Source organism: Ophidiomyces ophidiicola (assembly GCF_022830035.1).
Source record: "Ophidiomyces ophidiicola strain CBS 122913 chromosome Unknown scaffold_47, whole genome shotgun sequence".
Lineage (NCBI taxonomy): Eukaryota > Fungi > Ascomycota > Eurotiomycetes > Onygenales > Onygenaceae > Ophidiomyces > Ophidiomyces ophidiicola.
The window spans coordinates 50,646-77,765 of record NW_026054687.1 but is presented as its reverse complement, the minus strand read 5'-3'; the positions used below and the strand labels follow the sequence as shown (position 1 = coordinate 77,765).

At 46.5% G+C, this 27,120-nt stretch overlaps 9 protein-coding genes across 9 annotated transcripts; 5 read left to right on the top strand and 4 right to left on the bottom strand.

The window, feature by feature from the left end:
• Window positions 1-2,430: 2,430 nt before the first annotated feature.
• On the top strand, window positions 2,431-8,383 carry LOZ57_006599 (uncharacterized protein; the record flags this gene model as incomplete). The annotated part of the gene is made up of 7 exons (XM_049255614.1): window positions 2,431-2,909; window positions 2,966-3,101; window positions 3,155-3,736; window positions 3,793-5,852; window positions 5,954-6,848; window positions 6,899-7,175; window positions 7,230-8,383. The coding sequence occupies 7 exons, from the start codon at window positions 2,431-2,433 to the stop codon at window positions 8,381-8,383; spliced, it is 5,583 nt and encodes a 1,860-aa protein (XP_049105438.1).
• Window positions 8,384-8,611: 228 nt separating this feature from the next.
• On the bottom strand, window positions 8,612-10,865 carry CCT5 (T-complex protein 1 subunit epsilon; the record flags this gene model as incomplete). Its single annotated transcript, XM_049255613.1, has 11 exons — window positions 8,612-8,656; window positions 8,717-8,805; window positions 8,864-9,044; window positions 9,104-9,241; window positions 9,296-9,944; window positions 10,013-10,302; window positions 10,364-10,447; window positions 10,507-10,600; window positions 10,680-10,728; window positions 10,784-10,801; window positions 10,856-10,865. The coding sequence occupies 11 exons, from the start codon at window positions 10,863-10,865 to the stop codon at window positions 8,612-8,614; spliced, it is 1,647 nt and encodes a 548-aa protein (XP_049105437.1).
• A 385-nt stretch (window positions 10,866-11,250) lies between these two features.
• On the top strand, window positions 11,251-12,222 carry LOZ57_006597 (uncharacterized protein; the record flags this gene model as incomplete). The annotated part of the gene is made up of 7 exons (XM_049255612.1): window positions 11,251-11,257; window positions 11,317-11,455; window positions 11,505-11,547; window positions 11,602-11,678; window positions 11,730-12,057; window positions 12,117-12,142; window positions 12,204-12,222. The coding sequence occupies 7 exons, from the start codon at window positions 11,251-11,253 to the stop codon at window positions 12,220-12,222; spliced, it is 639 nt and encodes a 212-aa protein (XP_049105436.1).
• Window positions 12,223-12,747: 525 nt separating this feature from the next.
• Window positions 12,748-14,840, bottom strand: LOZ57_006596 (uncharacterized protein; the record flags this gene model as incomplete). The annotated part of the gene is made up of 5 exons (XM_049255611.1): window positions 12,748-13,824; window positions 13,885-14,187; window positions 14,237-14,480; window positions 14,537-14,622; window positions 14,670-14,840. 5 exons carry the CDS (start codon window positions 14,838-14,840, stop codon window positions 12,748-12,750), a joined length of 1,881 nt encoding a protein of 626 aa, XP_049105435.1.
• A 320-nt stretch (window positions 14,841-15,160) lies between these two features.
• LOZ57_006595 (uncharacterized protein) lies at window positions 15,161-16,942 on the bottom strand (the record flags this gene model as incomplete). The annotated part of the gene is made up of 5 exons (XM_049255610.1): window positions 15,161-15,432; window positions 15,485-16,151; window positions 16,209-16,270; window positions 16,331-16,751; window positions 16,811-16,942. 5 exons carry the CDS (start codon window positions 16,940-16,942, stop codon window positions 15,161-15,163), a joined length of 1,554 nt encoding a protein of 517 aa, XP_049105434.1.
• Window positions 16,943-19,411: 2,469 nt separating this feature from the next.
• On the top strand, window positions 19,412-21,064 carry LOZ57_006594 (uncharacterized protein; the record flags this gene model as incomplete). The annotated part of the gene is made up of 3 exons (XM_049255609.1): window positions 19,412-19,792; window positions 19,855-20,041; window positions 20,100-21,064. 3 exons carry the CDS (start codon window positions 19,412-19,414, stop codon window positions 21,062-21,064), a joined length of 1,533 nt encoding a protein of 510 aa, XP_049105433.1.
• Window positions 21,065-21,447: 383 nt separating this feature from the next.
• SWF1 (palmitoyltransferase swf1) lies at window positions 21,448-22,803 on the top strand (the record flags this gene model as incomplete). Its single annotated transcript, XM_049255608.1, has 3 exons — window positions 21,448-21,536; window positions 21,589-21,742; window positions 21,793-22,803. The coding sequence occupies 3 exons, from the start codon at window positions 21,448-21,450 to the stop codon at window positions 22,801-22,803; spliced, it is 1,254 nt and encodes a 417-aa protein (XP_049105432.1).
• Window positions 22,804-23,084: 281 nt separating this feature from the next.
• Window positions 23,085-25,951, top strand: LOZ57_006592 (uncharacterized protein; the record flags this gene model as incomplete). The annotated part of the gene is made up of 2 exons (XM_049255607.1): window positions 23,085-23,296; window positions 23,359-25,951. The coding sequence occupies 2 exons, from the start codon at window positions 23,085-23,087 to the stop codon at window positions 25,949-25,951; spliced, it is 2,805 nt and encodes a 934-aa protein (XP_049105431.1).
• Window positions 25,952-26,249: 298 nt separating this feature from the next.
• Window positions 26,250-27,117, bottom strand: LOZ57_006591 (uncharacterized protein; the record flags this gene model as incomplete). The annotated part of the gene is made up of 3 exons (XM_049255606.1): window positions 26,250-26,548; window positions 26,627-27,010; window positions 27,102-27,117. 3 exons carry the CDS (start codon window positions 27,115-27,117, stop codon window positions 26,250-26,252), a joined length of 699 nt encoding a protein of 232 aa, XP_049105430.1.
• Between the last annotated feature and the right edge of the window lie 3 nt (window positions 27,118-27,120).

Below are 27,120 nucleotides of genomic sequence, written 5' to 3'. Positions count from 1 at the left end.
AAGGAACGAAATGCTACCGCATTTTAAGACCTTGGAGCTCTTTGAACTACCCCTTAGCGTTTTTGGAGCCAAGGAGTGCGTGACTATACGACATCCTAGGAAGCAAATGTCCCAAAAACACCTTCCTGCCCAAAGGCCCCTAGGATGACCGGGGCTGTGTCATTGAAGCTGCCCAACGAAGCTCACCGTTGCCTTGCAGCCCCTTGCAGTAGTAACTAGAATTTGCCAATCGCTTGGACGTTGAAACTTGAAGCCTTGAGATGCTTTGGCCCCTCAAGGACCACTGAATTTACCTACTGCAAGGTCCGTTATTACTCTGGCTGTGCTTCAGGCATTTAGATCCGATACAAAAATTATGCATGGTGGTAAATATGGTATACTCCAAGGGACCCACATACGTTTTTACCCCATATATCGTACTCCGTACGGAGTACTATTCTTTCAGTCCTATCTGACGTTCTGTATATCGCAGCATCCCCACCATTGTATAAGGGTCAATCCGAATACTGTCCGCGTTGACTACTATAAACCATTCTTTACGCGAGGTCCACGGAGCATGCTCCGTATATCATCAGGAATGGGAGCTTGGCCTAGCTAAATAATCCCTATCTACGTATTTGCCCTACGTGTGCACCCCATCCGGCTCTTGTTAGAGTTAAGGGTTCTCGGTACTCCGTACGCCAGAACAGGTCCATGCGCGCGGTCCACCGCCCTATCGCAAAAGTGATGAGGTAGATATTATTATTATTTCGCTTGCTAGCGACAGCTGGGCGTGGATGACCTGATGCGAAATCAAGCTTGGTGGGGAGCTGTCTCGTATAATTCCGGCGAATTCAGGTACAGTACTAAAGTGACAGGTATGTATGGATGTTCTTTGTGCCGAGTCCGTACGGAGTTTGTTCAAGGCTAAGTAGGGCTCTGGCCTACGATGGGGCTCGAGGACGTTTATTTTCTATTTTTTTTCCAACCAAGGATGAAGTCATTGAATGACGACTGGCGCTCCTTTCCAGGAGAGTCTATGGGGTACGGAGTACTTTGATTAGGATTCCTCCCTTAAGGCGATACGTCGCAGAGGAGGAACAGGAGGAGGGGAGGAATCTCCCACATAGGTTTCAGATGATGCTTTGATGAGGTCGTCATCGAAAAACGCCCAACGAAATAGGCCTCAGTCACCACACCCTCTCGTCAGCAGAGAGTAAAATAATCGTAGCCACCAAGGCCGCTGGGGTTCATTTGCAAATAATGCTGACGATCCGCCAGGAGCTCCATATTTCTCTCTCTCTCTCTCTCTCTTTTTAGCACCCTCCCGTCACGGTAGCATCAACGGCACAGGAGTGGAGATGACAACCTTTTACCCAAAGCAGCCAACAGCCAGCCACTGACGGCGCCCACCTGGAATTTTGCTCGTCCAAGCCCTCGTTTGCCTGGTAGTTTAGTTGATACGTCCAGCCCTGACCAGGTCCAGACGCAACCAAGCCTGGGAGGGTCAAAGCGCCGGGCCCATTGGCCCGCTCGAAACGAGATGGCTCGGCGCGGCGGACGGGCGTCTATGGTGGTCTCGATAGCGTTCGGGGAAGGCCTCCCTAGCGCGCCGAGTACCAGGGCCACGGGGCTGTTCAGGGGGGGGGCCCGGGGGGGTGGGCTGGAGCTTTTTTCGCTTGTGTTTCGCGTCGGACGCGAGGATGAGGTGGTCTGGTGTGCCTGGACGGACGGGCGTGAGTAGTAGTTAGTGAGGGTGTGCGGGAGACTCGCCTGATAATTAAACAGGCTCTCTGCGAAGGAGGAGATTTGTTATGCGAGATCTCGCTAAGCCGTCTTGGGGAGTCTTTTCCGGCTGCCAGTTCGGGCGCGCCAGAACGCGAGTTCGCGCCGCCCTCCGTAGTTAGTACTATAGTTACCTAGCAAGGTAGTTACCTACTCTGTACGGAGTACGGGGGAGCTGATTGATACACCTGATGCTCTGACGACGTCCTCCAGGCAGACGAGAGCAATATCGCAACGACACGTCCGGGCTCGCGCACCACGACGCGCGACGAGTGACCCGTCATTCCGCCGCGGTTCGGGTGTGAAAACGAGCGATGTGGATAAGTTGCCTGCACCGCCAAGCGCGCTTCCAGAGTCCTCGCCAATCCGAGCCTCGCATCATCTCCAGGCTTCGGCGTCGTTCGCGCTGGCTCGCGGGTCGACGACGGTCGCTGCCTAGCAGCAGCGATGTCTCCCCCGCTGTGCTGCCTACGGGTGCCTAACTTAGCTCTCCAACATCAAGCGTTGCGGCTTGACCTCAGACCATTCAAAAACCGCTTCTCCAGCCCTGCGTTTCTCTTCTGCTATGGGCTTCATTAGTATTTGTCTTGTTCAGGTATAGGTGCATCACTATATCCTTTTCCTCTGTTTCTAATACCCTTATCATTTTTCTCTGTTTAAGTGGCAATGGAGCTTCCACGCCTCGCAGTCCCCTTGGGCGAATTCGTCCCTCATTTGGGAGGACAGAATCGCCGTAATATCCTGGATGGTGACTGCCTGGCTCCTTATAAGGCCTACGAGTCGAAACTGCGTGAGGTTTTTGCACAAGATCCAGGAAACGAGGCTCTCTTAGACCCCCACGTCAATGTTGTTCCCATCTACGCTGGCGACCAGGAACATCTGAAAGTGAAGGCCCGGAACCTGGAACAGGAGTCTACGGAGGAGAGTGAGAAGTATTTGCTCCCTCTGACTTCCACATTCCGTAGGGAAGAGGGATCGTTTGCTGTTGTCCCCTCTCTTAATGAATTCAAGGACAACTTTCGGCTATTCTCTGAATCGTCTCTGGTCGACTTGGACTGGAGCAATGTGGTCGTCGCGGGAAGTGCCGTGACGACTTGCCTCTTGCCTCTTTCTGAGGAGCACAAGTCTTCTCGCAAAGCTCAACGGTATGAGGCGTTTTTAATAGTACTTTATATCAGATTCAGCCTGATAATTCTTTTAGGGAATTTTATCATGAAAAAATTGCTCCGGCTTCCGATGTTGATTTGTTCATCTATGGATTGAACGAAGAACAGGCCATTGAAAAAATTAAACGGATTGAGAAATGTATTAGAGACAGCATCTTGGAAGAGACAACTGTACGATTTTATACCCATGTGAATCTATCATTAAATCTAACAAACTGGACCAGGTCATTCGCACCAAGAATGCTCTGACAATTGCATCAAAGTATCCTACACGTCATGTCCAGATTGTCCTCCGCCTCTACAAGAGTGTGTCGGAAATTCTGACTGGCTTTGACGTCGACTGCTCTTGCACTGCTTTCGATGGCTCTCAAGTATGGGCTAGTCCGCGGGCCCTGGCCTCCTTCGTCACACAGGCCAATACTATTGACCTGACTCGACGGTCCCCGTCATACGAAAACCGTCTTGCTAAATACTCACATCGTGGGTTCGAAGTATACTGGCCACACCTGAATCGTTCGAAGGTTGACCCAACAATCTATGAACGGGCATTCAGTCATGTTGTTGGTCTAGCCCGGATTCTAGTTATGGAGAAGCTTCCTACGGCTGGGGCTAGAGACAGTTATGTTGAGCAGCGCCGTTCCGAGCGTGACAGACCTCCTTCGACAAAAGAAAAATTCTACCGTAACCCTCAAGGAAATCTTAAGGAATACCAACCTGAGGATGTGGCCGAGTGGGTTGAGGAGGAAGATGTTTCGAACTATCATACATTCACTATTCCGTATGGTCCAAAATATACAGCCAAAAAGGTAGATAGGTTTATCACGGTCATTTTTATTCACTTGCTGACTGGGATGAATTGTAGATTGAAAAACTGCTCTATAAAAAAGATCTTTTGCTCAATGCTGAATGGAACAAGTCAAAAGAGCGGACCGTGAATCTCCATAGACACCCTGCATTCTTTGGTGCGGTTGAGCACGTTATCGAGGATTGCTGTGGTTTCTGCCCTAAACCAGTCACTGAAGAGGAGATTGAAGTTGCAGAAGAAGAAAGTAAGAGATTTATCTCTGGAAAAGTTCAGTTTATGAAAGATGACCCGGGTAGACAAGCCATTGGTAGTTTTAACCCTATAACGGATTCTGACTGGACGGAAATGGCATACATTGGGGACACTGCTCGTCTATGTCAGGCAATCGTGGACAACGATGTCGAAGTTGTCAAAGCATGTTGTGCCCAAGAAGGGTTTAATGTTGACCAACGCGACCACACTGGGAGAATGCCTCTACATTTGGCGATCATGTGCAGTACTCCTGAAGTTGTACAATGCCTCATTGACAATGGAGCACGACTTATTGCAAGAGTTGCTGGAGGATATACTTCTCTCCACCTAGCAGCGGCTCGTGGAAACGGTGAGATATTGAAAGCCATCCTTCGTAAAAGCGAGGCGAATAAGGCGGAGCATGCAGAGAAGAACGAAAAGAAACCGGCAACCCCGGCTGCTGGAGAATCTGACAAGGATAACGAAGACGCGGACGAAGACGAGGATGAAAACGAGGACGAGGACGATGACATCTCTGTTGTTCAAAGTGTGAGTGATGAAGCTTACGCTGCAACTCAGGGTTCGATGGTCGTGATCAAGAAGTCTACTCCTGAATATGAAAACCCGCCTGAAGAAGCCGAAGGTGAAGAAGATGATGAACCCAATTTTTACGACAATGTCGATGTTCTTTCCTGGGATACACCTATCAGCGCTCTCCATCTGGCGTTGTTGAACGGACATTCCGACATCGTTCATATCCTTGCGACCGAGTTTGGTGCTAATGTCGCTCAACCCATCGTCTGGAGGAAACCGGCATACTACTCCAAACAGCATGTGACACTATCTATGGCTTTGGCAACTCACCATCCCCTTGATGATTCCAAACGGATGTTGCGCACCCTTTTAGAACTGGGTGCATCTTCGACACAGGCAGATATGAACCATATCACCGCTTTCCATTCCATAGTGATGGAGGGCGAAACAGAGCTGATTGATACTCTATTCGAACTCGATGGACCTGCTGCCCAGCTTGCAATCAATCACCCAGCTGTGGGCGCTGGCTACAGTGCCAACGCTTCACTACCGTTATCATCTGCCGCGAGATCTAGAGGTAGTCCAATGATTAAGAAGCTATTAGAACATGGTGCAAGTTTGTCTGCGTCAAGCGAACGTCTGCGACGATTCTGGGCGCGTCGTGAAAAGAACAATTCAACACCACTAGAAAATCACCTTGCGCCGCCGATCGTCGTCGCAGCACAGTTTGGAAGTCCTGCAGTTATCAAAATCCTGTTGGATGCCGGTTCAGATGTGAACGCGCTTACGCCAGATTCCCACGCCTTGTTGACCAGCAAGTATTCAAATTCGGATAATGGTCAGACTATTCTTGACATAATTAATTCAAGACTGGAGTTTTTGCGAAATCCGGAACGGGACAATAACCTTCGTGGAGAACCGATCACTCCTGAACCCCCTGCACTGGAGCCAGATGAAGTATATCTACAAGGGTTAAAAGAAGGGAGCTATGAGCACAGGTTTGTTCTTACGGAGCTAGATATGGCAAAACATGCGGTGGAGATGATGAAGAAGAAACGCGAGAGGGGACTTGAAAATAATGCTGAAAAGTATAAAAATGATGACGCAAAAGCAAAATGGATTAAAGCTGAGCTGGAAGCTTTGGAAATAATTAAGGAAACATTGATCCAAAAGGATGCCAAAACGTTTCAGGAGTTGCATCCTGACTTTAAGGGGAAATCTAGGCACCGGAACCATAGTCGTCGAGGTGACTCGGAAGAACCTGATACTGAATCAGATAAGAAATTCTCCATTACTTGCTCTTTTCGTGATTACGAGCTTGGACCAGTGGATAATCCTGGCTATATGGAATTGTATGTCCCCTTAGCTGTTGACAGCTTAACCCCTTTTCGATGTTCATCCTTTCCCAGTTTGGCGCCGTTCTTTCTTACTCTTTATTCTAACGGCATTATAGATTCGAAGCTGCTTGGGATGATGATATTGAAAAGCTTAAACGACTTACACTTGGCTCAGGAAGCTCTGATCAAAAAGAAGCGCTTCTCCGAGTGTCTGTTTGTGATAAACGCGGCGTTGACCCTTTTGTGATCGCTCTCGCGCGCGGCCATCTAGAGCTGGCTAAGACCGTCCTTGAAATTGTGGAAGCGCAATATGTTCCAAAGACTGAAGCTCCAGTCCACAAGCAGTACGAAGTTGTGATCGATTCCGAACTGGAGAGTGAATACTCGGATTCCGAAAGCGAATCAGAAACTGAAGATAACCATGGAGTTGGCGTTCGCTTTAATGTTGTTGACGAACAGCATACTATTGATGATGTTAGAGAGTTGGGCAACATCGTCAAATCTTCGACCCCACCAAGACAGCTTGTTGTTGGTTATTGCAACCCGTCTATCTTTGTGGCTCCTTCCGTGAAAGACCTTGCGCCAGGCTATGGTAGGGCACTGAGCTCATATACCTATGGAAAAAAACGGATTACAAGCGTGGTATGTATCTGCGAACGAATTCTATCTTTTTTCATGAAGCTTTTTTGTCGACTAATGTTTGTCCAGGGCTTTTTGGATGATGTGTGCACAGAATGGCGTAAGGGGACAATGGATTTAATATCATTTGCTGTAGAGATGAATGATTTGGCTATTTTGGACTTTATTATTGACCAAACTCTGAAATATCGAAAGCCAGAAGACAAGGAGGAAGAACCCGCATTTCTGTCTGTCGGATATGCTCCATTCAAACTGGCGATGGAACGAGGCTACACCAAGATATTAGGCCACCTTATCGCAAAAACAGGAGTCCAATTTCCCTTCAAGAGTTTGATGAAGAAAGCGGGCATTAAATCGGATTCAAAACCTGACGTATGACAAACCTCCCCTGTCTTTGGGATATATTCTGACAAGTGTTACAGTACTATCAAGGACTCACAGTCTACGGAAGAAAACGAGAAGACTGGGCCGCTGAGAATGGTCATGGGACGTACTCTTCTTCGGAAGTGGAGGAAAGTCTGCTTTTGCACGCCGCATTCAGCGCAAATGTCGAGTCTATTAAATGGGCACTCACCGATGCTCCGGATCAGATGTACAAACAATTTGCGTCTACGTACGCAGATGATAAGCGGCTAATGTCGTTTTCTAACGTTCCTGGAGGGTTTGAAGGAGTCCTCTCGTCTTGGTTGAACACTCGAAGTAAGTGCCTCGACATTTTTAGCTCCGAGAACATGAAGCTCACAATATCATTAGGGGAACTTGCACTTCATTGTGCGGTGCTTAGCAACGCTAAAAAGGAGCAAAGTAGCGCTCATGTTGAATTACTGATCGATAAAATCCCTGATTCTCTAAATGCCAAAAACAAAGATGGCTATACGCCTCTCCATGTTGCTATTATTAAACGAAAAATAATAGCAGCAAAGGCAATTGTTAAGGCTGGGGCAGACCAAATGGCCCGAGATATCGCCGGCCGTAACCTTCTACATTTCATTCTTTGCCCATCGGGGAAGAATACCATTCTTAAGTCAACGAGTTTGTTTGGGGTTTTGTCAGCCATTTTGGACAAGGAAGTGCTCCAATTGCTTGCAGCCCAGCGATCGCACGTCAACAAACAGAAAGACCAGAGAGACTCGTGGGGGATGCAGACGCCTTTGGCCGAATGGCTCACCGGGGCCGACAATTCGCAAGCAGAAATGCTCCAAGTTATGCTGCAGGCCACCGGTGGAAAAGAGTTATACATTCTTGACGGTGAAGGGAACTATCCAATTCACCAAGCTGTTCGAAGAAGATGCACTAGATTGGTTCGCGTTATGCTAGATATGGATCCGAGCCTCGCATTGTTGGAGAATGCCACTGGCGCTACTCCTCTGGAATTATCTGAAAACAAGTATTTCAGTGCCGTTCTCGCATCTCTGAAACAAGGATCCTCCAAAATCTGTGAGGCGGAGCGATCAGAGCTCTGGGATGGAACGCCTTGTGTCTACTCTTCTATTTACAGGAACTGGTATTACCACACAACTGAACCGAAATTTTCGGAGCCTTTCAAAGGAGAGGATGAGGATAGACCTCGATTTTTGTCGAATAATCGTCAGGATGGGAGAATGTACCGCATGCTTCAAGATATCATCGTGAATAACCCACTGAAGAGGAAACTGGTTAGTTTACAGGACGCTAATCAGCTTGTGAAGAGACTGGCCGGGAGGAAATGGAGGAGGGTTGGCGAAGAACGAGGGGAGAATAAGGTAGAGCAGGATGAGGTCAGCAAGCATCTACTAGGTTCGAGTTCAGAGGAAAACTGGGAGGTTGAAGAGATCATAAAGCAAGATAAAAAAGAGGCGATGACACCAGACGAAAGCGATACTGAGGGTAGTGATGGCAGTGAAGCTGAGTATGACAGTGATTATTGAGTGTAATGCGAACGATGCTTTGAGTACGGTTGAAATTGACAATCGTGTGAGTATTTGTTGCGTTGTCGAGAGTCTAGTTTTGATTTGCTCTGTATGTTTTAAGGGGAAGTTTCATTTTTTGAGCAGCTCTTCTAAGCACCAGTTCTCTAATACTGTTCTAATGTATGTACTAATCAAAACCAGCAGCTTAATGCTCCTTTGAAACTGTATCCCCAAATTGAAAGGCTTTTAGTATTCTTGATCATCATCGCCGGCAATAATTACATTGTTCACCTGTGAGTGGCAATTAGCAGAAAGCTCAGCTGGGTAGCATTTCTATATGGGGCTTTGTACCTTCAAAACAAGCCGACATAATTGAGTGGCGAGTAGAAGCTGTGCTCGTTTGCCAATCAATGGATCGATGACGAAATGCTCTCTCATGTCTATAGGGGTCAGCCAATATGTCTGATAGAGGAGGGAGAAGCCCAAAATTTAACCCACCATTGCTTCCGGTCTGCATACAATCAACGCCTAGCCTTGAATTGTTTTCCTTTACATGTCGTGATTTGATGGTTGCAAGGGTTTCGATAGGGCTCCATCCGGAATTCTCAGCTAGAGCCATTGGAACGGCGTCTAACGCATCCGCAAAGGCACGCATGGCATATTGGGCTAGGCCCGGACACTATAAAAAAAGCAATGTCGTTAATATAATGTAAAAATAAGAGTAAGTATTCGCCTCACCTGATCAGCGGCGTCCTGTACCGCAAGTGAGCAAGCAATTTCAGCGGCACCACCTCCATATACGACACGATTATCTCGAACCAAATTCCTGACAACACACAAAGCATCGTGTAGAGACCGTTTTGCTTCATCAATAATCTGATTATGAAATTAGATTGGAGCAAAGTATCGTTTCTGAAAAGGGTGCCGTACCATCTTATTGCTTCCCCTAACAAATACGGTTACTGCTCTGCTGTTTGCACATTCTTCAATAACCAGCATCTTTTCTCTGGTAGTACCGAATGTCATTTCCCTCACTAAGCCAGCAGTTCCTAGCTTCTCTGGGCTTAGATCTTCAAAGCGTGGGACAATTCTACCATTTGTAGCAATGGCAATTAGCTCAATTTCAGGTCCACCAACCCATCGGACGGCGGGTAGTCGATTTTGAAGGAGAAGGTGATTTGCTTCGTCGTCAAATCCCCACTGGCATATTACGAGATTTGCTCCAGTGTCCTTCAATTGCTGTATCATTTCTGAGAATTTGTCTTTTTCATATTGCTGCAATTTTTTAAATTCTTCAACACTAGTTATATCAAGCTTGTGCTTTGTCTTTGGCTTTGGCGGCTCAAAGGCACAAGTCAAGATTGCTAGTTTTGCATCTCTGACTTCGTCTGGCATTTGTGGGTGTGAGAAATCCTTGTCAACGATCACACCTTTGACAAGAAGAGAATCCTCTAGTGATCCTCCAACTTTACCATCAACCTTGATTAATTCAAAATCAACATCTTTTCTTTCAAGGTCCGCAACGGAAAGAACAGCATCGACTGCGATTTTGGCAAAGTGATCGTGTGCCTTAGAAACACTGTAAAATGTCGATTAGTTTCTAGACTCGTGCGAAGAAAGCTAGACAGATCCAAACCGTAGTCATACATTTTGCTACCGAGGCACGTCTTCGCAACTTTTAAAAGGTTTTCTTGATTCTCTCGGGTAAATTTCACTTCATCACTAATTTTATCAAGGTGTGCAACTGCAATCTCACAAGCTTGGTCAAATCCATCAGCAATGCGGATTGGGTGAATTCCTTTGTCAATAAGATCCGCAGCCTGTTCCAAAAGTGCGCCTGCGAGTACGACGACGCCAGTTGTTCCATCGCCAATCTCATCATCTTGCGATTTCGAAAGTTCTACTAATAATTTGGCAACGTGATTCGAGATTTCCATCTGCACTCAAAGGTCTTGCTTAGTAGTGGGGGTGGTGATGTGCGAACAGACTGGGACGAACCTGGGAAAGAATGGTCGCTCCGTCATTTGTAACAGTAATGTCCCCATCAGGTGATATCAAAATTTTATCAAGCCCTCGGGGGCCCTATAAAGAGTGAGCACTTCCAAACCCAATCAGGGGCAGGTAGGAAAAGGACGACATACCAGGGAGGTCTTTACAATATTGGATACTGTTTTTGCAGCAACGATGTGTGATTTAACAGCATCATTTCCATGCTGTCTTTTCTTTTTTCCCTGGCTATAACGTGCATATTAGAGTTGTGTCACAGAGCCTACTCAGTTGTTATTTAGATGGGGTAGGGTAAAATATAGCGTACTCTCGAACGACGATGAAAGGCCTTCCTTGCTCGTCTTTCATAACAGATGCTGCAGTCAAAGATGTCAGAAAATACAATTCCGGAGGGGAAAAGCGGTAAGCCACCTTGGGACATATCAATTTCTACGACATAAAGCTGTCAGCAGGGTTCAATTAGTGGAGGGGTATTGACCATACGCATTGCCATGTTGAAATTGAACCGCTGAGCGGTTGATGTGCTGAGGCTAACAGCTACCCTCAAGGCCAAATCAAAGCAAGCAATCTCAGCAATAGGCGAAAAAGAGATGCAGGGTGTTGATCTGGGTATAGAAACTCCACTGTCTGCGCGTGTTGCCCGCAAAGAAATTCGGTGGAGGAGCTCTTTGCCAGATCTGGTTTAGCGTTCTGAGCGCGCTTAGTCAGACACCGTGAACGCGAACTTTCCGCGCCGCGAAACAGCAAAGAACAAGCTACAGCGGCGTGAATCCTTTTGCGCCGCTTGAGATCAGAATAAGTGCTTGCAATTTCATTTCATTTACACCTCATTCCCATCATTTCAATCCTATCCTCTGAAAAAGACTGATATAGTCACTATGCCTCGTAAGTCTACGAAGCTCTTTGTAGCTGCAAAGTGCCTGTTTTTCCTAACTTTTCGTTAGCTCCAGTTGAATTCAGCGATGACGAGTCCGGGGGGGAATCAATTCCTTTCGATGATGAAAAGTCCAAAACAGATAAGGCAAACGAGAGTACGGGAGCTGAAGGAAGTGAAGACGAGAGTGAGGAGGAAGGGGGTGATGTGTTTGTCTATGAAGACCGTTCGATCTACGAACCAGGCTAATCTTGCTAGATATGTCGTTGAAAAGATCGTCAGTCACGAATTTGCGAAAAAGGTTCGTCGATATATATGGCTTAACCTCCTTTTCAACGGAAGCTGAAGTTTTTAGGGAACACTGGTGTTCCTAGTCAAATGGAAAGGATATGATGACCCCAGTGATATGACTAAGGAGCCCGAAGAAAACCTGTAATATCTTCTTCGCGTTGGCCTCTTGATATTCTCTAACTTTCTGTATAGGGAGGGTGCCCAGGAAGTTCTACAAGAATATTTTGAGAGAATAGGAGGCCGCCCGGAAAAACCTTCAAAGAAACGGAAATCGGGCGCGTCAGTGCAACAACGAACACCCGCAAAAAAGTCTAAAAAATCACCTGATATTGTAAACGGAACATCTGATGCTATAGAACTTCATAATTGGTATCCTGAAGGGAGCAACTGGGATAGCCAAGTCGAAACAGTTGAAACCATCATTAGGAAGAACAGTAACTTATATGCGCTGCTAGCCTTCGACAATGGAAAGAGATCAAAAGTGTCCTTAGCTCAGGCTTATGAAAAATGTCCGCAAAAGGTATATATATATACCCAATATCTTGGTGTGATCATCGTTGATATGCTAACTTTCTTCAGATGCTAAGGTTTTATGAGAGTAATTTGTATGTTGCATACCTGATAGATTTGCGTGATTGTGTTGGCTGACGACTGTACTTGCTTCAGGGTATTTAAAGAGGAGTAGGTTTTGCGCTTCGAATTGATCTCCTTCCAGAAGCATGTAATTCAACAGGTATAATGGCCGTTTGATCCTGCTATTACCGACTCCGTCGAGACACCTCAATTGTCAAGACTGATATGGATTGTATCTGGTATGCTGAATCAGTCCATAACCTGGTATTTGGTCCTTAACAGTCATTTATTTGATAGTCATTGGTTCATGAACTTAAATCATTTCCACATGTTGCTCGGAGGACAATTTTCATACTCTCCTGGGAAATGTGTATTTTCCTATACTTCAATGTGAAATGCGGTGTTGTTTTGTCTGTCTTTAGTGAATGGAATTTGTTGACATGGGCTGCTATTCAAACTAGGTCATTGAATTTGCCCTGTTGTTTCTCTTTTTTTCCGAGAGCTTTTTGACATCTGTACTCATTATTCATAACAAAGTAATATTGTAGCGCATTCCAAGGGATATTTTCGGCCTCCTTGTTCCGTTATTCAATCTGGGGGTTACTTAGAAAGCTGGGAAACATTTGGGCCATTACTATCAACAAACTGGTGAGCTGGCTGAAGCTTCCTCATCTTCCAACTCCAGCTGCCGCACATTGTTCAAATACTCTCCCCGTATATCGGCATTTTCGACACCATGTTTCTTCTGCAATTTAAGTACATCATTATGATTTCCGGTGACTAATAGATGATCGTCTTCTTCGGTCCATATTCCCGGTATGTCGGTTGGAATGGCCTTACCCTCCTTGAGATAGTCTAGTACTATATCGGCAACAAAAGGGTTCATGGAGGTACATGAAAGTGCCTGAGTGATTTGGTCTTCATCCTTTGCTCTGCCTGTTCTGAGTCTTGATTCAATCCATACATCTAGTTCTTGAACTTCCTTTTCATCTTCAGCTATATCCAGCGGTTCGGCTGTATCTGGAATATTCGGCAGCGGTCCATTGAGCAAGTCATCGAGTTCCTGAGAATGTTGTAAGGGATCAGCAAAGATCGCTTGGGTTGATTGACCTTGTAGAGCAGTTTCATATTTTTCACTGGATTGGGACGAATTGGCTGATGAATGAGATGATGGCACTGCGTCTCTAGATGCTGAGCCAGCGAGCTCGATCGGCAATTCTTCATAAAAGGGAGAAGTTCCATTCGGTGCTCTAGCTGTATTTCCCTCGGTATCTGACAACGAAGCTATGGTTGATTCTCGCTCCACTCCGTGTCTCCATACGCTAGGCTGTACTATACCTTTACCGAATATTTCTGTATCTTTGGCCGTTCGCTGTCGTTTCCTGGAGGGAAGTTCAGTCTCATCTCCACTGGTGGTATCATGTGGCACGCCATCGTTCCATGAGTTGCGTTTTCTCTTCCCCGTAAAGTTGGATGCCATACGTATAAGCGGCGCATCTCCGTTATCTGAACCTTGAACCTGGGGTGGAGGAATGATTGTCTTTGTTGACAATGCTATTCGAGGCGATAGAGCACTGGATTGTTGAGAGACTCTGGCAGAAGAAGGAGAAGCGGGCTGACTTGATGATGCCTCTGGTTCTTTAGAATCTGCGACATATTTGGGTCGGACATTTGCATCAAAATAGCTTTTCCATTCAGATGCCGTGTGGCGGGTCTGAAACATCGAAAATTAGGCATGCTGTGATATCAGGCGACTATTAAGAGGTTGAAATACATTTACCAAGGAAAACCCTTCCCAGAATTCAGCTTCTCGTGAGGTATCAATCTCTATAATTTGGGGCGCCATACGGAACAGTCGGGCTTCCTCGGAATCTGAGAAGGAAATAGAAGTGATATGAGGAGACGGTGACTTTGAATGTTCCTCTGGCACTAAAGGCTCTCTGCTCGACTCTGATGAGTTCAATGCAATAGAGGGAGCCTGTCCACCAGGATTGTCCTCCCTAGCCACTGGGCGTGGACGATCCTTGACTGTTCGTAGGTACCGATCTCGCCATGACTGGTATGTATGTTGGGGATGCTGGCGTTCATGTTAGTATCAGAGTGCTGCAATTCTCGAATAGACATACTTGTTGTTCAAGTTGTTGATAAATTTTATTTCCCCTGATTGGGCCACCTTGTTGTTCGAAAGGCTTTACCCAATCATATAGAATCTGGTCGTCTTTTGCTGAGAATCCTGCCCGTTGCTTTTTGGAGGGAGTAGATATCGACCCTACAGGGCGAATACTTCCGGGTGCGGGCCCTGCACGGAAGTCTTCCAGATCCAACAGCTTCCCTGCGCGTAAACAGCGATCTATGAACTTGAAAGAATAGCTGCAAGTCACGGCACGTCAATGAACAGCCTCAGATTCGAGAAGGATAGGCCTAACCTTCCTTGTGGGAGGTCTTTTCTCATATTATCAACGAGGAAAATGTCGGCAGCTTTCTCGAGGTGCACGACTTTCCCACCGTGGCTCTGGAAGCAGTTAGCACCTTTGGCTATGTAACAATCAGCCTACCCACTGTTATTTGTTCAGCACACCATGATCTTTGTGGCACAGTGGCGGACAAGAAGAATTTTAGGTCATTGAATAGCAAAAGCTGGACGTCCGATGGAGGCGCCATTGGGCTTGACATGAACTCCTTTAGCCTCCAACTCGGGTCGCTGTTGATGCGCGTCGCGTTCGAGAGCATGGCCTTATCGATAACCGTGACCTTATGTAGTTATCACGTGACCAGTTAGTTAGTTAACTAGTGTAGTTATATAACAAAAGCTTAATTTCTCCAAGTTCTTCCTCTATGAGAGTTAAAGAAGCTACCAACTACAGATACAGAGCTGCAGAACCTGGAATGTTGCCATCCCTGATATTGATCCCATGTGTTTTACGGACCTATGTACATACACATATATACATATATAGCATCGAGGCACTTCAGTATATAAGCCAAACAACGGTGCACTTCTGCATTTTCTCTACCACCGGACCCAGCTCCTAGAAAATTCAAATGGGATCCTACATGTTGAGCTTGAAGCCACCTGGCTGATTTAATTCAAAAACTTTCCGGGGATCATATTTCATTTGTGCTTGTCGCAATTTCTTCACATTCTCTGGCCCGTAGCTGGTGATGGGCTTCTGAAGTGGCGCTGCATAATTCAGATAAATGTAGCGATGTGTGAGCCCCCTTGCCTGTGCCCATGCTTTTGTTCGCTCAAGAATTCGCTGAACTGCAGGTAGAACAACTTTATCATCAACAACTGCAGACCATTGAAAGGAAATATTAACCACTATTGAGTATTAGCAGATGATAAAGAGGAGGAGAGAGAATGAGACACATACAAATGAGAGGTCCATCACTTTCACTAAGACCAAGAGCATTACCACCACGTTTCTTAAGCTTGGAAGTTATTGTTGTTGGAATTGGTTGAATGACAATAGCAGGAAGAAAGCCTTCTTCTGTTGATAGTTGAGGTTTAAGCTTGGTGGCTTCCTCCATATATATATCCACCAATTTATTCTGTAGCTCTGCATCGTTTTTGAATGTTATTGTGGTGAATTGATTGCGCAAGCCTGGTGGTAATCTTCGGGCCAACTCATCTGTCATGCCCTTGGTAGTTGTGGTTCGAGTTGAATCCACCAATGGCTTGATTTTGAGGAGATCCGGGAAATTTGATTTATAGATAGGGGGGTCGGCTTCGGGCTTTGCATTGCTGAGACCAACTGTTGAGAAAAAAGTGCCATTCCGGGCCGCATAGGTGGTAATAAGAGCAAAGTCTTCATTGCCCATTGGATTGGCATTGTAGGAGCTCAATCCTCGACTGATAATGTTTTTAGTGTCTGCGGCAACGTATGACCGGAATCCACCCCACATCTGGGCGACTGGATAGGTCTCGAAATCAAATTTAAGAACAACACCAAAGTTATTCCCACCACCTCGTAGTGCAAGGTAGAGAAGTGGGTGTGAATGCTGATCTACCTCTAAAATTTGGCCGTCCGCCATCATTATCTAGATCATCTGTCAGCATACACCATGGTATTCAGAACCAGAGGCATTTTGACTGACTGTATATTTCAACACCGTGTCGCAAGTAAGTCCCGCACGGCCAGCAATGTAAGAGACTCCACCTATTCACCTGGTCAGATACATGGACTGCTCAGAAATATGCAAGTAATATCCAAGCCTACCGCCAAGACTCAGACCCCCAACTCCAACAGTAGAGGCGCGACCTCCAGCGACTGTCACCTGCTGGGGGTCAAGTTCCTTGTAGACGTCACCCCAAAATGCACCAGAATCAACAGTGGCAATCTTTTTGTCAGTTGACAGAGTAACTTTGTTGAAAGCCCGAAGGTCAATGGTGACTCCTAGAGCAGTGTTTGAGGCACCAGGAACATCTGAAGTGCCTCCAGCACGGATAATAAAAGGACAGCCTGATACCTGTGACAAAATAAGAGCCACAGCTATTGAACGTGAGGTTTTTACGGCTAAAAAGCAAGTAGGAGATATTTCAGACTGTTGCTTTGCCCAGTAGCTTGCTTTATTGGTAGTATAAGATTCAGAGCCTGGAAAAGAGACCTCAGATGGCATGGAATGCCGGAGAGCGTTACACTGAGATTGCAGATTAGAAACCCTCTTGCCCTTGAATTGTCTAGGAGAGGTATATATACCATGGCAGTACAGGCTGTTTTTGTATCCGGCTTTTTGGGGAAAGACATATAATCTTTCACCACTTGTGTTAGGCCAAGATCTTTGATTGAGTCTGGAAGCGAGCGAGGAGCATAGTTCTGAGGCGCAGCCATTACAGCAGCTGCAGGCAACAGCCATGTCAACGAAGTCTTGAGCAGCATCTCTGATATAATGAAAGAACCACCAAGTTTCCCAAGATTTTTGTCTCACCATCACAACAATCGGAGAGAGCGCAGCCAGTTATATAGACAGCGGGAGAGAATCGACAACCAGAGTGTTGGTCAAAGCGTGGGAGTCAAGAGATTACTGGTCTTAGAATTGTGCCTTCAGACTTGCCCAATCCTACAGAGGCCCACCCGTCATCCACCAGGCCGTAGATACCTTTCAGGTGGATTGTCTTGCATGGCAACCGGAGGCACTTCAGGCAGAATGGTCAGCTTTGCTGAGCATCATTAAACATCTCATTCTCAATATTACCCTCTAGCTACTCCATATGTCCCTCTCCCATCTGCTTGGCAAAACCTCAGCGGAAAAGGATGCCAAGATATCAAGACACTCAGAAGCCGAGAAAAGCAGACGACAATGCGGGCAAAGGAAAGGCGAGAAGGTTCTCGAAAGCCGGCATGGGAACGAGCCGGTATCTACATGTTAGTGAGATGCGCTGATAGCCGCCAAACTGCTGGCTGATAAGTGTTGCAAGGCGGGCTGCTATACACATCTGGAGACATACGACAGGTTATGCAAGTCGGACGTATATGGATGTACATAGTGAATTCAGCGCAAATCCCCACGGCCACTGCCCTGGGTGTTCGCGAAGCTTGTGAACCAGTACCAGCAATGCGTGGTGTACGGAGATTATTTCAGGCTCGTCGCAGGTGCGCACAGACCCTGAAGAAGGATTTCACCAGCGAGTCGTTCGTTCACCAAGAGTACCAAACGATACAGACTCAAGGCAAGACAACACCCACTAGCGGCTCCCGTCGATGATTTCGTTTCTATTTCTAGCTCAGAGTATCCAGTGTTCGAATTCCCACCGCTCGGCTCACGGGCACAGCAGTGACAGACTAGGTAACAAATAACTAGTTAGTTAAACTTCCCGAAGTCTAGCTGATCTCTGGACAGATAAAATATAAGCCTGGCGAGATGCGCAAGCGTGTATTATTTGCACATCGTTGCTTGTCAATGCTCAGATGTGATCATCGTGTCACCGCACCCGGTCCCATTCCGAGCCTTTGGGAGTCGATGGGGTGGTCTGGTTACGGTTAAGTTGACATTCCAGAGATACACAGGGGCACCCGCTACCCAGAATACATCTCGGAGAAATCCATTGCGCGGGCCATGCAGAATTCGCAGGAAGTGTCGTCCCCTCCGCCCAAAGGAAGGAAGAGGGATGGAAGGGTGGATTGTTCTAGACTCCACAATCAGAGTGCCTCCGTCAGTCGCGCTCCGGGACGGTAGTGAGTTGTTGTTATACACTGTAATTTGCTTCGAAGACGTCAAGTTCAACACAGCAGGGGGGCACCTGAGAGATGGGGACCCAAGGTCCCGCTGACGACCTCGGTGGCTCCTCAGTTGAGACAGCCTGAGCGGCTGGAAGCGTCCGCCGCGCACAGAGAACGACTACGCGTTCGACGTGGGATGAGGGAACTAGTTCATGTAGTAAGTTCGATAGGATGTGGCTGGAAAAATACTGTGGCAGACGCTCGGCCAGCAGCAATGGGGTATGTGCGCATGCAACAGCCTACGTGATGGCGAGCATTCAATTGCTTCGTGAGAAGGAGTTACATTAGCTAATAATGAAGACGGGAGGAATCTCTTCGCGCTCTGGCTTCGCCAAACCTTGTCCGGAGACCTCAGGTAGTTAACTACTAGTTTGGTTTAGTGCAAACTCTGATCAAAATCCAGGACCTAACTGTAAGAAGGACTGAATTGAGCACCATATTTTTAGCACAATACGTATATGTGCCATTATTTTTAGAATATTAATAGGAGAAAAGCTCGCTGACTTCCCTCGCTGCTCCGCTCTTGTCAGTACAGAGTAGCTGCTAAGCGCTCCTACCGCAATTCTATACTCCGTAAAGCTATGTTGATAAGGTGGAGAGCTGCATCCTAATCTGCCATGAGTGAGTAATCAAAAATCTGCTGATTAAGCAGAGTCCCGTCTGATGGACTTACATAAGGCCGAAGTAAAGTTAAACGAAATTTTGAACCAATCACAGTACTAGTATTTTGTGGGCACGCCATCCACCTGTCGTTACGGAGTAACTTTACTCCCTAGCATCTTATTGAACAGAAATATTATTGCTGTAATCTCCATGCTCTACGGAATACTCCGTGCAGAGTGATCTGTACCGTCTGCAAGTTGCACCCTTCACCCCCTGTTTACCTCATGCATATGTTCTACCAGGCTGCTGTGAGGGCCTACCGCCAGCAGGTGGCCAGAATCCGCAGTCTCTCATGCGGCCTTTGGGATGCCGACTAGTGTGGTGAAATGGATCGGCACTTGTTTGAGTACACATCTGGCCGGTGGATGTGAGTGTTCATTGTGGGTACGTGAAAATGGCCGGTGCCGATGAGGTCAAATGGTTTACAGATATAACGAGTCGCTCCGCCGGGATGAGAGAACCCTGGCCTTCAACGTCCAGGAGCTTAAACGGCTTGCCGCCGCTTCTATCCACCGTCATGAATCCGATATCAAAGACTTTCAGAAGCTCGCAGAAGGCGGATTCAATCGTGTGTTCGAAATTACAATGAAGGATGACAACACCCGGATTCTGGCCCGGTTACCATACCCTTCCACCGTTCCTAAGCGACTTGCTGTTGCGAGCGAGGTTGCAACATTGGACCTGCTCCGTTGCCATGATATCCCTGTGCCCAAAGTCCTTGGTTACTCCGCCAATACTGATAATTCTGTTGGCGCTGAATACATCCTTTTGGAGAAGGTCAATGGAACCCCGCTTGGGGTTTCATGGTATACGCTTTCGGATAAGCAACGGTTAAAAATCCTAAGTTATTTGCGGTGTAGCTTCCAGCCTCTGGCAGTATATATTATTGCCATGATTTACCGCCGGAATTAAAAAACAATGTTGTCAACCTGTCACACAGCTTTGACTTTCCTAATGGATGCTCGGAAATCTGTATTGGGCCGGACGCGTCTTTGGCGTGGTGGTATGCAGAACGATCCTTGCTTGGCGACATCAATCGCGGTCCGCGTAAGCTATCCCTAAATAGTAAATGCTGGCGCAAAGTATTTCTAACATGCTGGCCTAGACTTAGACGCCGCTCAGTGTATGGAGGCTGTAGCGAACAAGGAATTGGCATGGCTGAAATCATATGCTAAACCACGCTTTCCCTTTGAACGAGCGTATCGAGAAGCCACAAACTATCAAAAATCGGCACCGGAAGAATACATTGAAATACTTGAGCAGTACCTAAAGATTGTGCCTTACCTCATTCCGAAAGACAAAGGCTTACAGAGGCCGATCCTGCGCCATCCCGACCTCCAACCGAATAACATATTCGTCAACCAGGATTTGGATATTGTTGGTTTGATAGACTGGCAATACTGTTCTGCCCTTCCGCTCTTCCTCGCAGCTGGCATTCCAGACTATATTCAGAACTATAACGATGAGGAATCACTTCGCTTCACTCCGCCCAAATTATCTGATAGCCTGGATGAAATGAGCCCCCATGGGCGCTCTGCCGCACTGGAACAATTTCGAAGGCGCCACTTACATTTTTACTATCTCGGATTTACGCAACGCTTTAACCCATGTCATTTTAACGCCCTCGACTCGGACTCGAGCCACCTGCTGAAACGAAAAACATTTACTCATGCAGCTTACCCCTGGGAGGGGAATAATGCCCAACTAAAAGCGGATTTGGTTCATGTTGTGCAAAACTGGGGTAATGTCGTTGCCTGCACAGAAAGTCAACGGATGGATAACGCCGACCGGTGCACACCTAAATGTCCTGTGAAGTTTGACCCATTAGAAGCCCAGGACGTTCTCCGCATTGAAAAGGAGTATGAAGAGATGGAAAACCAACTCTCTAGGATTCGAGATGCAATTGGAGTAAGTGCTGATGGCTGGACATCAACTGAAACATTTGACGACGCAGTTGCGCGGGCACACGAGTTCAAAATTATGGCGATTGGCTCTGTCTCAGACAACAAATTCGATCAGGAGATGACTGAAAAACATTGGCCCTTTGATGACTTCGATGAAAATGAGTAGATACTAGTGTATCTATTGCATGAATAGACTGAGTCAAAGAATCTCTTATGCATTTGTAAGATTTTCTTGTAAATAGAGAGAAAATTCAACTTTTGACATGTATTAAAGCATCAACATAGTTCTATTGATTTTGTACTTTTTAATATTTTGAGCATAAATCGAACATCTGTCATTGAATTCTGACGCGAGAGAGAAAGCGGTCATGGTTTACTCGTGATAGTTAATTCTGTGCTGACTCAGCCAGCCAACCAAGCCAATGACCCTTATTTCATGCCTCGCGCGAAGGGCTCGGTGGGGCCAAAACAAGGGGTTCTCCATGATGCATTGGTGAGCGAAGCAGCGAATGCTGGCTGCTTAATCAAAACCGTGTATCTTTTTTTACGATGGGTCTCCTTCGTGAAATCGCGCTGGCGGTATTGAGTATCTCTCTCCTAACATTCCTTGCTCTTTTTGGTAGAATACCAGCTTTTCGGTAGGATTTTTCTCATGCAGTCTTTGCACTTCTCACAGCTGACCTATAACAGAAAGACCCCCATAGGCTATATCTATCGCTTCGTCTGGATTCGTATACCTGGGTTCTTTCTCACTCTCGACTCGATCATCTGTGGAGGGCGCTTGAAGCTATACACTGCTCATACTGGACAGTATTTACTCCACGCGAATCACCCTCTTATCCTTGTATGGAGGTGTCAGAATATACAAAGCTATTAAAGCTGACAAGATAATAGCTATTTTTCCTTACGCTGCTTATCTGCTCTGAGCTTTCGTTTATCCCAGTCGCGTGGTCAAAACTCGAGCCAATACACCAATTATTTGTGCCAATAGTCGTTATTCAGCCTTATATGTTTCTCTACCTAAGTGTCTACACGAAATCTACCATAACGCCAAAAAGCCACGCCGGACATATGCAGTTATATCCTTATGACCGCATCATTTTTCACCCAGGGAACTTCTGCCGCACATGCAAATTTTTGAAACCGGCTCGAAGTAAGCATTGCAGTCTCTGCAATGTCTGTGTTGCCCGTCATGATCACCATTGTATCTGGCTGCGCAATTGTGTTGGCAAAAACAACCACGCCTACTTCCTTTCTTTACTAGTTTCCACCTCGCTGCTATTGGGTTATGGTGCATTCCTAGGGTATAGAATTTTGGATGGTAGTCTGAAGGAAGCACTGGCTTTGAGTGTACCTGCATCATCATCTTCGCACCACTGGAGTAACGGCCTCTCTTGGTCAATATGCCTCGAAATTTGGATGTTAGCTATTGCGAATGACATTCGCATTGGAGCCGTGTTCCTCCTAGCCACACTAACCGCCCCTTTGTCTGCAGCCATGTTTTGCTATCATCTTTATTTGATTTGGGCGGGAATGACTACAAATGAAAGTGCGAAATGGTCTGATTGGCGCGACGATGTTGCTGCTGGCACCGTGTTTCAAGCCAAATCCAGCCAAATATATGGAAGACATGAGGGAGATGCCATCACTGAATCAGAGATTCATTGGCCAAAGCTAAGTGATCAGACGCTTGTCTTTACTACAGATGGCCGGGCCCCAAAAGAAGGCTATACTCCCACTAAAGATCGTTTTTCCATATTACAGCCGCAAGACACCAATGCTGAAGAGGACCCTAGATGGACCAGAGTTACCAACATGAAGGAAGTTGTAAACCTCTATGATTGTGGGTTCTTGAACAATCTGGTTGATTCTCTAGATCTCCGAGGCAACACTAGTCGTATCTAGTTTATCTAAAAGATTGATTTTTATACATAATAGACCTTATTTAGTATCCAGTAATATTTGATTCCTAGCGAAATATTATTGTGTTCTCTCTACTATCGTCACCCAAGTGCATTTGAGCTGGCTAAGTTGCTTCACTCGCAATGATTAAACGGAAGCGGTAAAACTATTAGCCGCTTATCCGCCGTTCAAAAATAAGTGGAAACACAACGTTTGGAGCATTGATTTACCACTTGTTATCTGAGCCGGTTTACCTACCAGCTGGCTTATTTTGCTTTCGTATAATGGCGTCTACTCCAAAGCCAGAGGCATCAGAGCAGTCGGCAAGCCAGGATCGGCCCAAATGCACCCCCCCCGAGCTACTATTAAAGGTTGTCCTTGCAGGTACCTTGAGCCATTACGAAACTCGTGGAATGATCGATGATAAAAAATTGGAGCATATGCTACTTGCTGGGAAACAGATTCTTTACAAGAGTCATCAAGAGAGTGATGTCAGGTGTGTTTCTATATTTTCTCTATCTTTTTGATTTGTTTTACTGATGTAGTTTGGGTTGATAGGCAGAATCTCGGCTTCTCTCCTGCGGTATGGCAAGGGCTTACAGATGTGTTGACAAAAGCTATTCCTGTTCTCGAATCTCAATCATTCGCTTGGAAAACTCCGACGACTGCAAATTACGACGGATCGTCTGCTAATTTGATCGCGTATAATTATCTCTCCCTGGTAAAAGATATTGAACGTTTAAATGATTTATGCACGATAGCGCGCAACCTGCTTGCTACCACAAAAAGAGCCCAAAATCTAGCGGCAGAGAAGGGATTTGACCAGCGCATCTTAATGCTCATTGACACTTGCGTCCGAGTCACAGCAAGAGGTTATGATGGTGAAAGTAACCAGAGAAACGAGGAAAGGTGGCAGAAGGTAGTTAGTCTTTATAAAAGACTGCTGATAACTTGCCTACAATTCCTTCATAACTTCATTATGCACAATGAGCACCGAAAACTTGTTCTATGGTTAGACCTATTTGGCTATCATCAAAATGGAGAGTCAACTATCATTACCCACATGGAGCCATTGGACCAAGCTCATGCTACTGTGCAGGGAGTTGCCCCTATTGTAAGAGCTGGTGAGCGGTTGGTAAATCCGCCCTTAAGGACACTCTACGATCAAACTGCCGAAGACCTTTTGCTCGAAACGATTTCTACATTTCCTAGGGAACCTGCTACTATTAAAGAAGAAGCTGCCATGCTCCTTCTAGCAAACATCAAGGATCATATGGAGAAATTACTTGGAAGAAACCTAAAAGAAATCCAGCAAATGGGTAAGGACCCGGAGCGTGTTAAGGAGATTCGCGCCGCGCTTACTGCAATTCTCGGTGCAAAGGTTGATGGCTGGGCAGAACTGAATGATCGTCATGGTGGACTGAGGAGGGAGGAAGAGGAAACACGCAAAAAGCCCATTCTAAGCATTGACAGGTCTGCTACTACTGGATATCCGCGCACTTGTTGGACTGATCTACCTGATCTAGACGAATATGGTGTCGTTGCAGCAGCCGATGCACCAGTAACAGCCGAGGATAGGATAATGACTCGTTCTGCCCAGTCTGCTGCAGAGACACTGCAAGAAGCGAAGGATGAGTTAATGGCGCGCTTACAAGAGACGTCCCCCGATATAGTGGAAGGAGACGCTCACTACGATTCTACTGAGCGCCGTGATATTCGGGCGGGAAGTGAACCACCGGGGGCCAACTCAATGGCAAATGCTAGCGAAGGCGAAGAGGAGGACGAGGAAGACGACGACGAAGACTACAGAGGCCGGCCTGGCGACCAGCAGCGAGGCTTGCTCACTGATATTCCACTTGTTTTGGGTCCTTCAGAGATTGAGGCCCTACCCATGATCATCCAGGCTGGTATCGTCGATAGTTTTGGGCCCAAGGGTCCACAGAAGCCAGGAACTAAGAACATGCAAGCAGTTAGATGTCATATTCTTCTTGCGCAAGAAACTGGCCGGAATCTTCTTAGAGAACTTTTAATATTCATTGCCGCATGGGATCTTCCTGACGATGAACTATACTTCAAAATGATGGTCCAAATTATGGAAGCTGTTCTCAAAAACGGCTTAATGTCCTGCGCTTACTCTGACTTTGGCCAGGCGAAAGATATCATTTCCCCAGCTCAAGCTGTTGTTATCAAAATTTTAACCCACATATTCAGGGCAAAGTACTCACCACCAAACATTGCCTCAGCTACTGAAACACCAACTGGCCGGAGCTCCGTCCCCGTTACAAAAGTGGATGTTCTGACTGTACGCTACATTTTCACTATCTTCCGTGGAAACATAATTCCCGAAACTTGTGCTCTCATTTATCTTCAGGGCCAGATTCGAGCCGGCCATGCTCTCTCAGAGGATTTTCCACTAAATCTATGGGATATGGAGCGTGTATACGAAGGAGTATATCAGTTCTTGGAATTCTTCGCTGTCCTAACCGAAAATACTGAGTGGAAGAATCTTCTAGTTCAGTGGGAAATCGTGTATGACCTAGTTACCCTAATCAAAGAATTAGAAGTTAGCATTCCCAAAGGAAGTCTGAGCGCTCTCACTGCCGCTGCTACATCGAGGGCCCCTCAGACCTCTAAAGACCCAGTTCAAGCTGGTACCGTTGGCCCCGTCGCTGTGGAACGCCCATATGAGCCAAACGACCCTGATTCAGCGGATGCAGCCACCGTCAGCGCGGAATCCAGAGATCCATCGCCTCCAATGGGCAACGAAGATCCTTCCGAGTTCGAGTGGCGAAATCTCAAGAAACTCGTCATTCTTGTCCTTTCCTCGCTAGTTTGGAAATGCCCGGAAGTACAAAATCAGATACGCAAGCACGGTGGTGTTGAAACAATCCTGTCATGCACGAGCTTTGATGCACATAACCCTTATATCAAAGAGCACGCTGTTATGTGCTTGAAATTCTTGCTTGAGGGAAACAAAGAGAATCAAAAAGTTGTTGAAGAGTTGGAGGCTCGTGAAGTTATGAAGGATGACGGTGGTTTCCTAGAAAGAAGTGGTTATGAAGCCGTGCTCGACGATGTTGGCAAGCTGGCGATCCGTAAAAAAGAGGCAGATGTATCTATCGCTGGTCCATCAGGTGTTGATGGTACATAGGGCCCATCTGTGTTGATTTAAATTTTAAAGTCCATACATTCCCAACCCGTTACTCTTATGGCTGTTTTTCTAGGGTTTGTCACCTTCAGCGCAAATATAAAAATATTTCCTTGTACCACATAGTATTTTTTATCTATTGAGGACATTTTCTTGTGAGTTTGGGGTAAATGCTTAAGACTGTGATGGAATTTGTATGGTACTCGAATGATTGCCCAGAAGTAAAATAAATGGAAGAAAATCGCACCAAGAGCCAATATATGAGGTATGGATTATAGAAACGCTCTCTACTATCGGCTGCCTACCCATACATTCCATCCCACTCTTCATCTTCATTATCCTCAGATTGTGCTCCTCGCTTCATGATTCTCTCAATTCTCTCTCGTTCCTTGTCCCGCTCTTTTTGTCCAAAATCTACCCTGTCGAGCGGGCATGTTCCCCGCAGTCGAAGCCAAGGCCTCAAGCATTCTAGGTCAAAGAGATGTGATGTATGACAAGGCAGTCGGACGATGAGCGGGTACGGATCGTCCAAGAATGGATTATTGCAGATTGGACACGATTGTGACGCCTTTAAAGAAGACACCGGAACACGTTCAAGGGCTATAGGTTTCATCAGCACTTGCTTCTACACAATTGCAGAATATGTATTTGGTAAATTAAGGCACACGGCTCTCATACCGTCACAAAAGCTTTCACTAACTCCTTGTACTTCCATTGGAGGCTCTTCTGCTCCCTGCAGTAGCATTCTTATCATCTCCGCGACCAGACCGCCGTCAGTTGCCTCCTCTTCGCCTAGGCCTAGACCCTCCGGTATGCGTCCATCGTACACAGGCAGTAGTGCTTCACCACCACTTTCTGACTCTCGTCGCATCACATCAAGGGCTTCTGCAAGAGAGCGGAAAGCAGCGCTTACATCGCCTGGCACAGGCACAGCGTACGGCCGTGCTCGTGATTCAGATGGGGTGGGAGTTATTTCATTGAGGGTGGCAAAGAAGGAGGAGAGGTCAGGGCGGCGGGGGCGGCGATGCTGCTGTTCATTCGTATCTGCTGTGGAATGCTCAACTAGAAGAGATAGGAATTGTTGTTAGCCTCCAGGCCGGGCTCCTGATGTAACTAGCTCATTGAAGTAGCTACTGCGGGGGTGTGAACCTACCTTCATATGAAGCCATAGC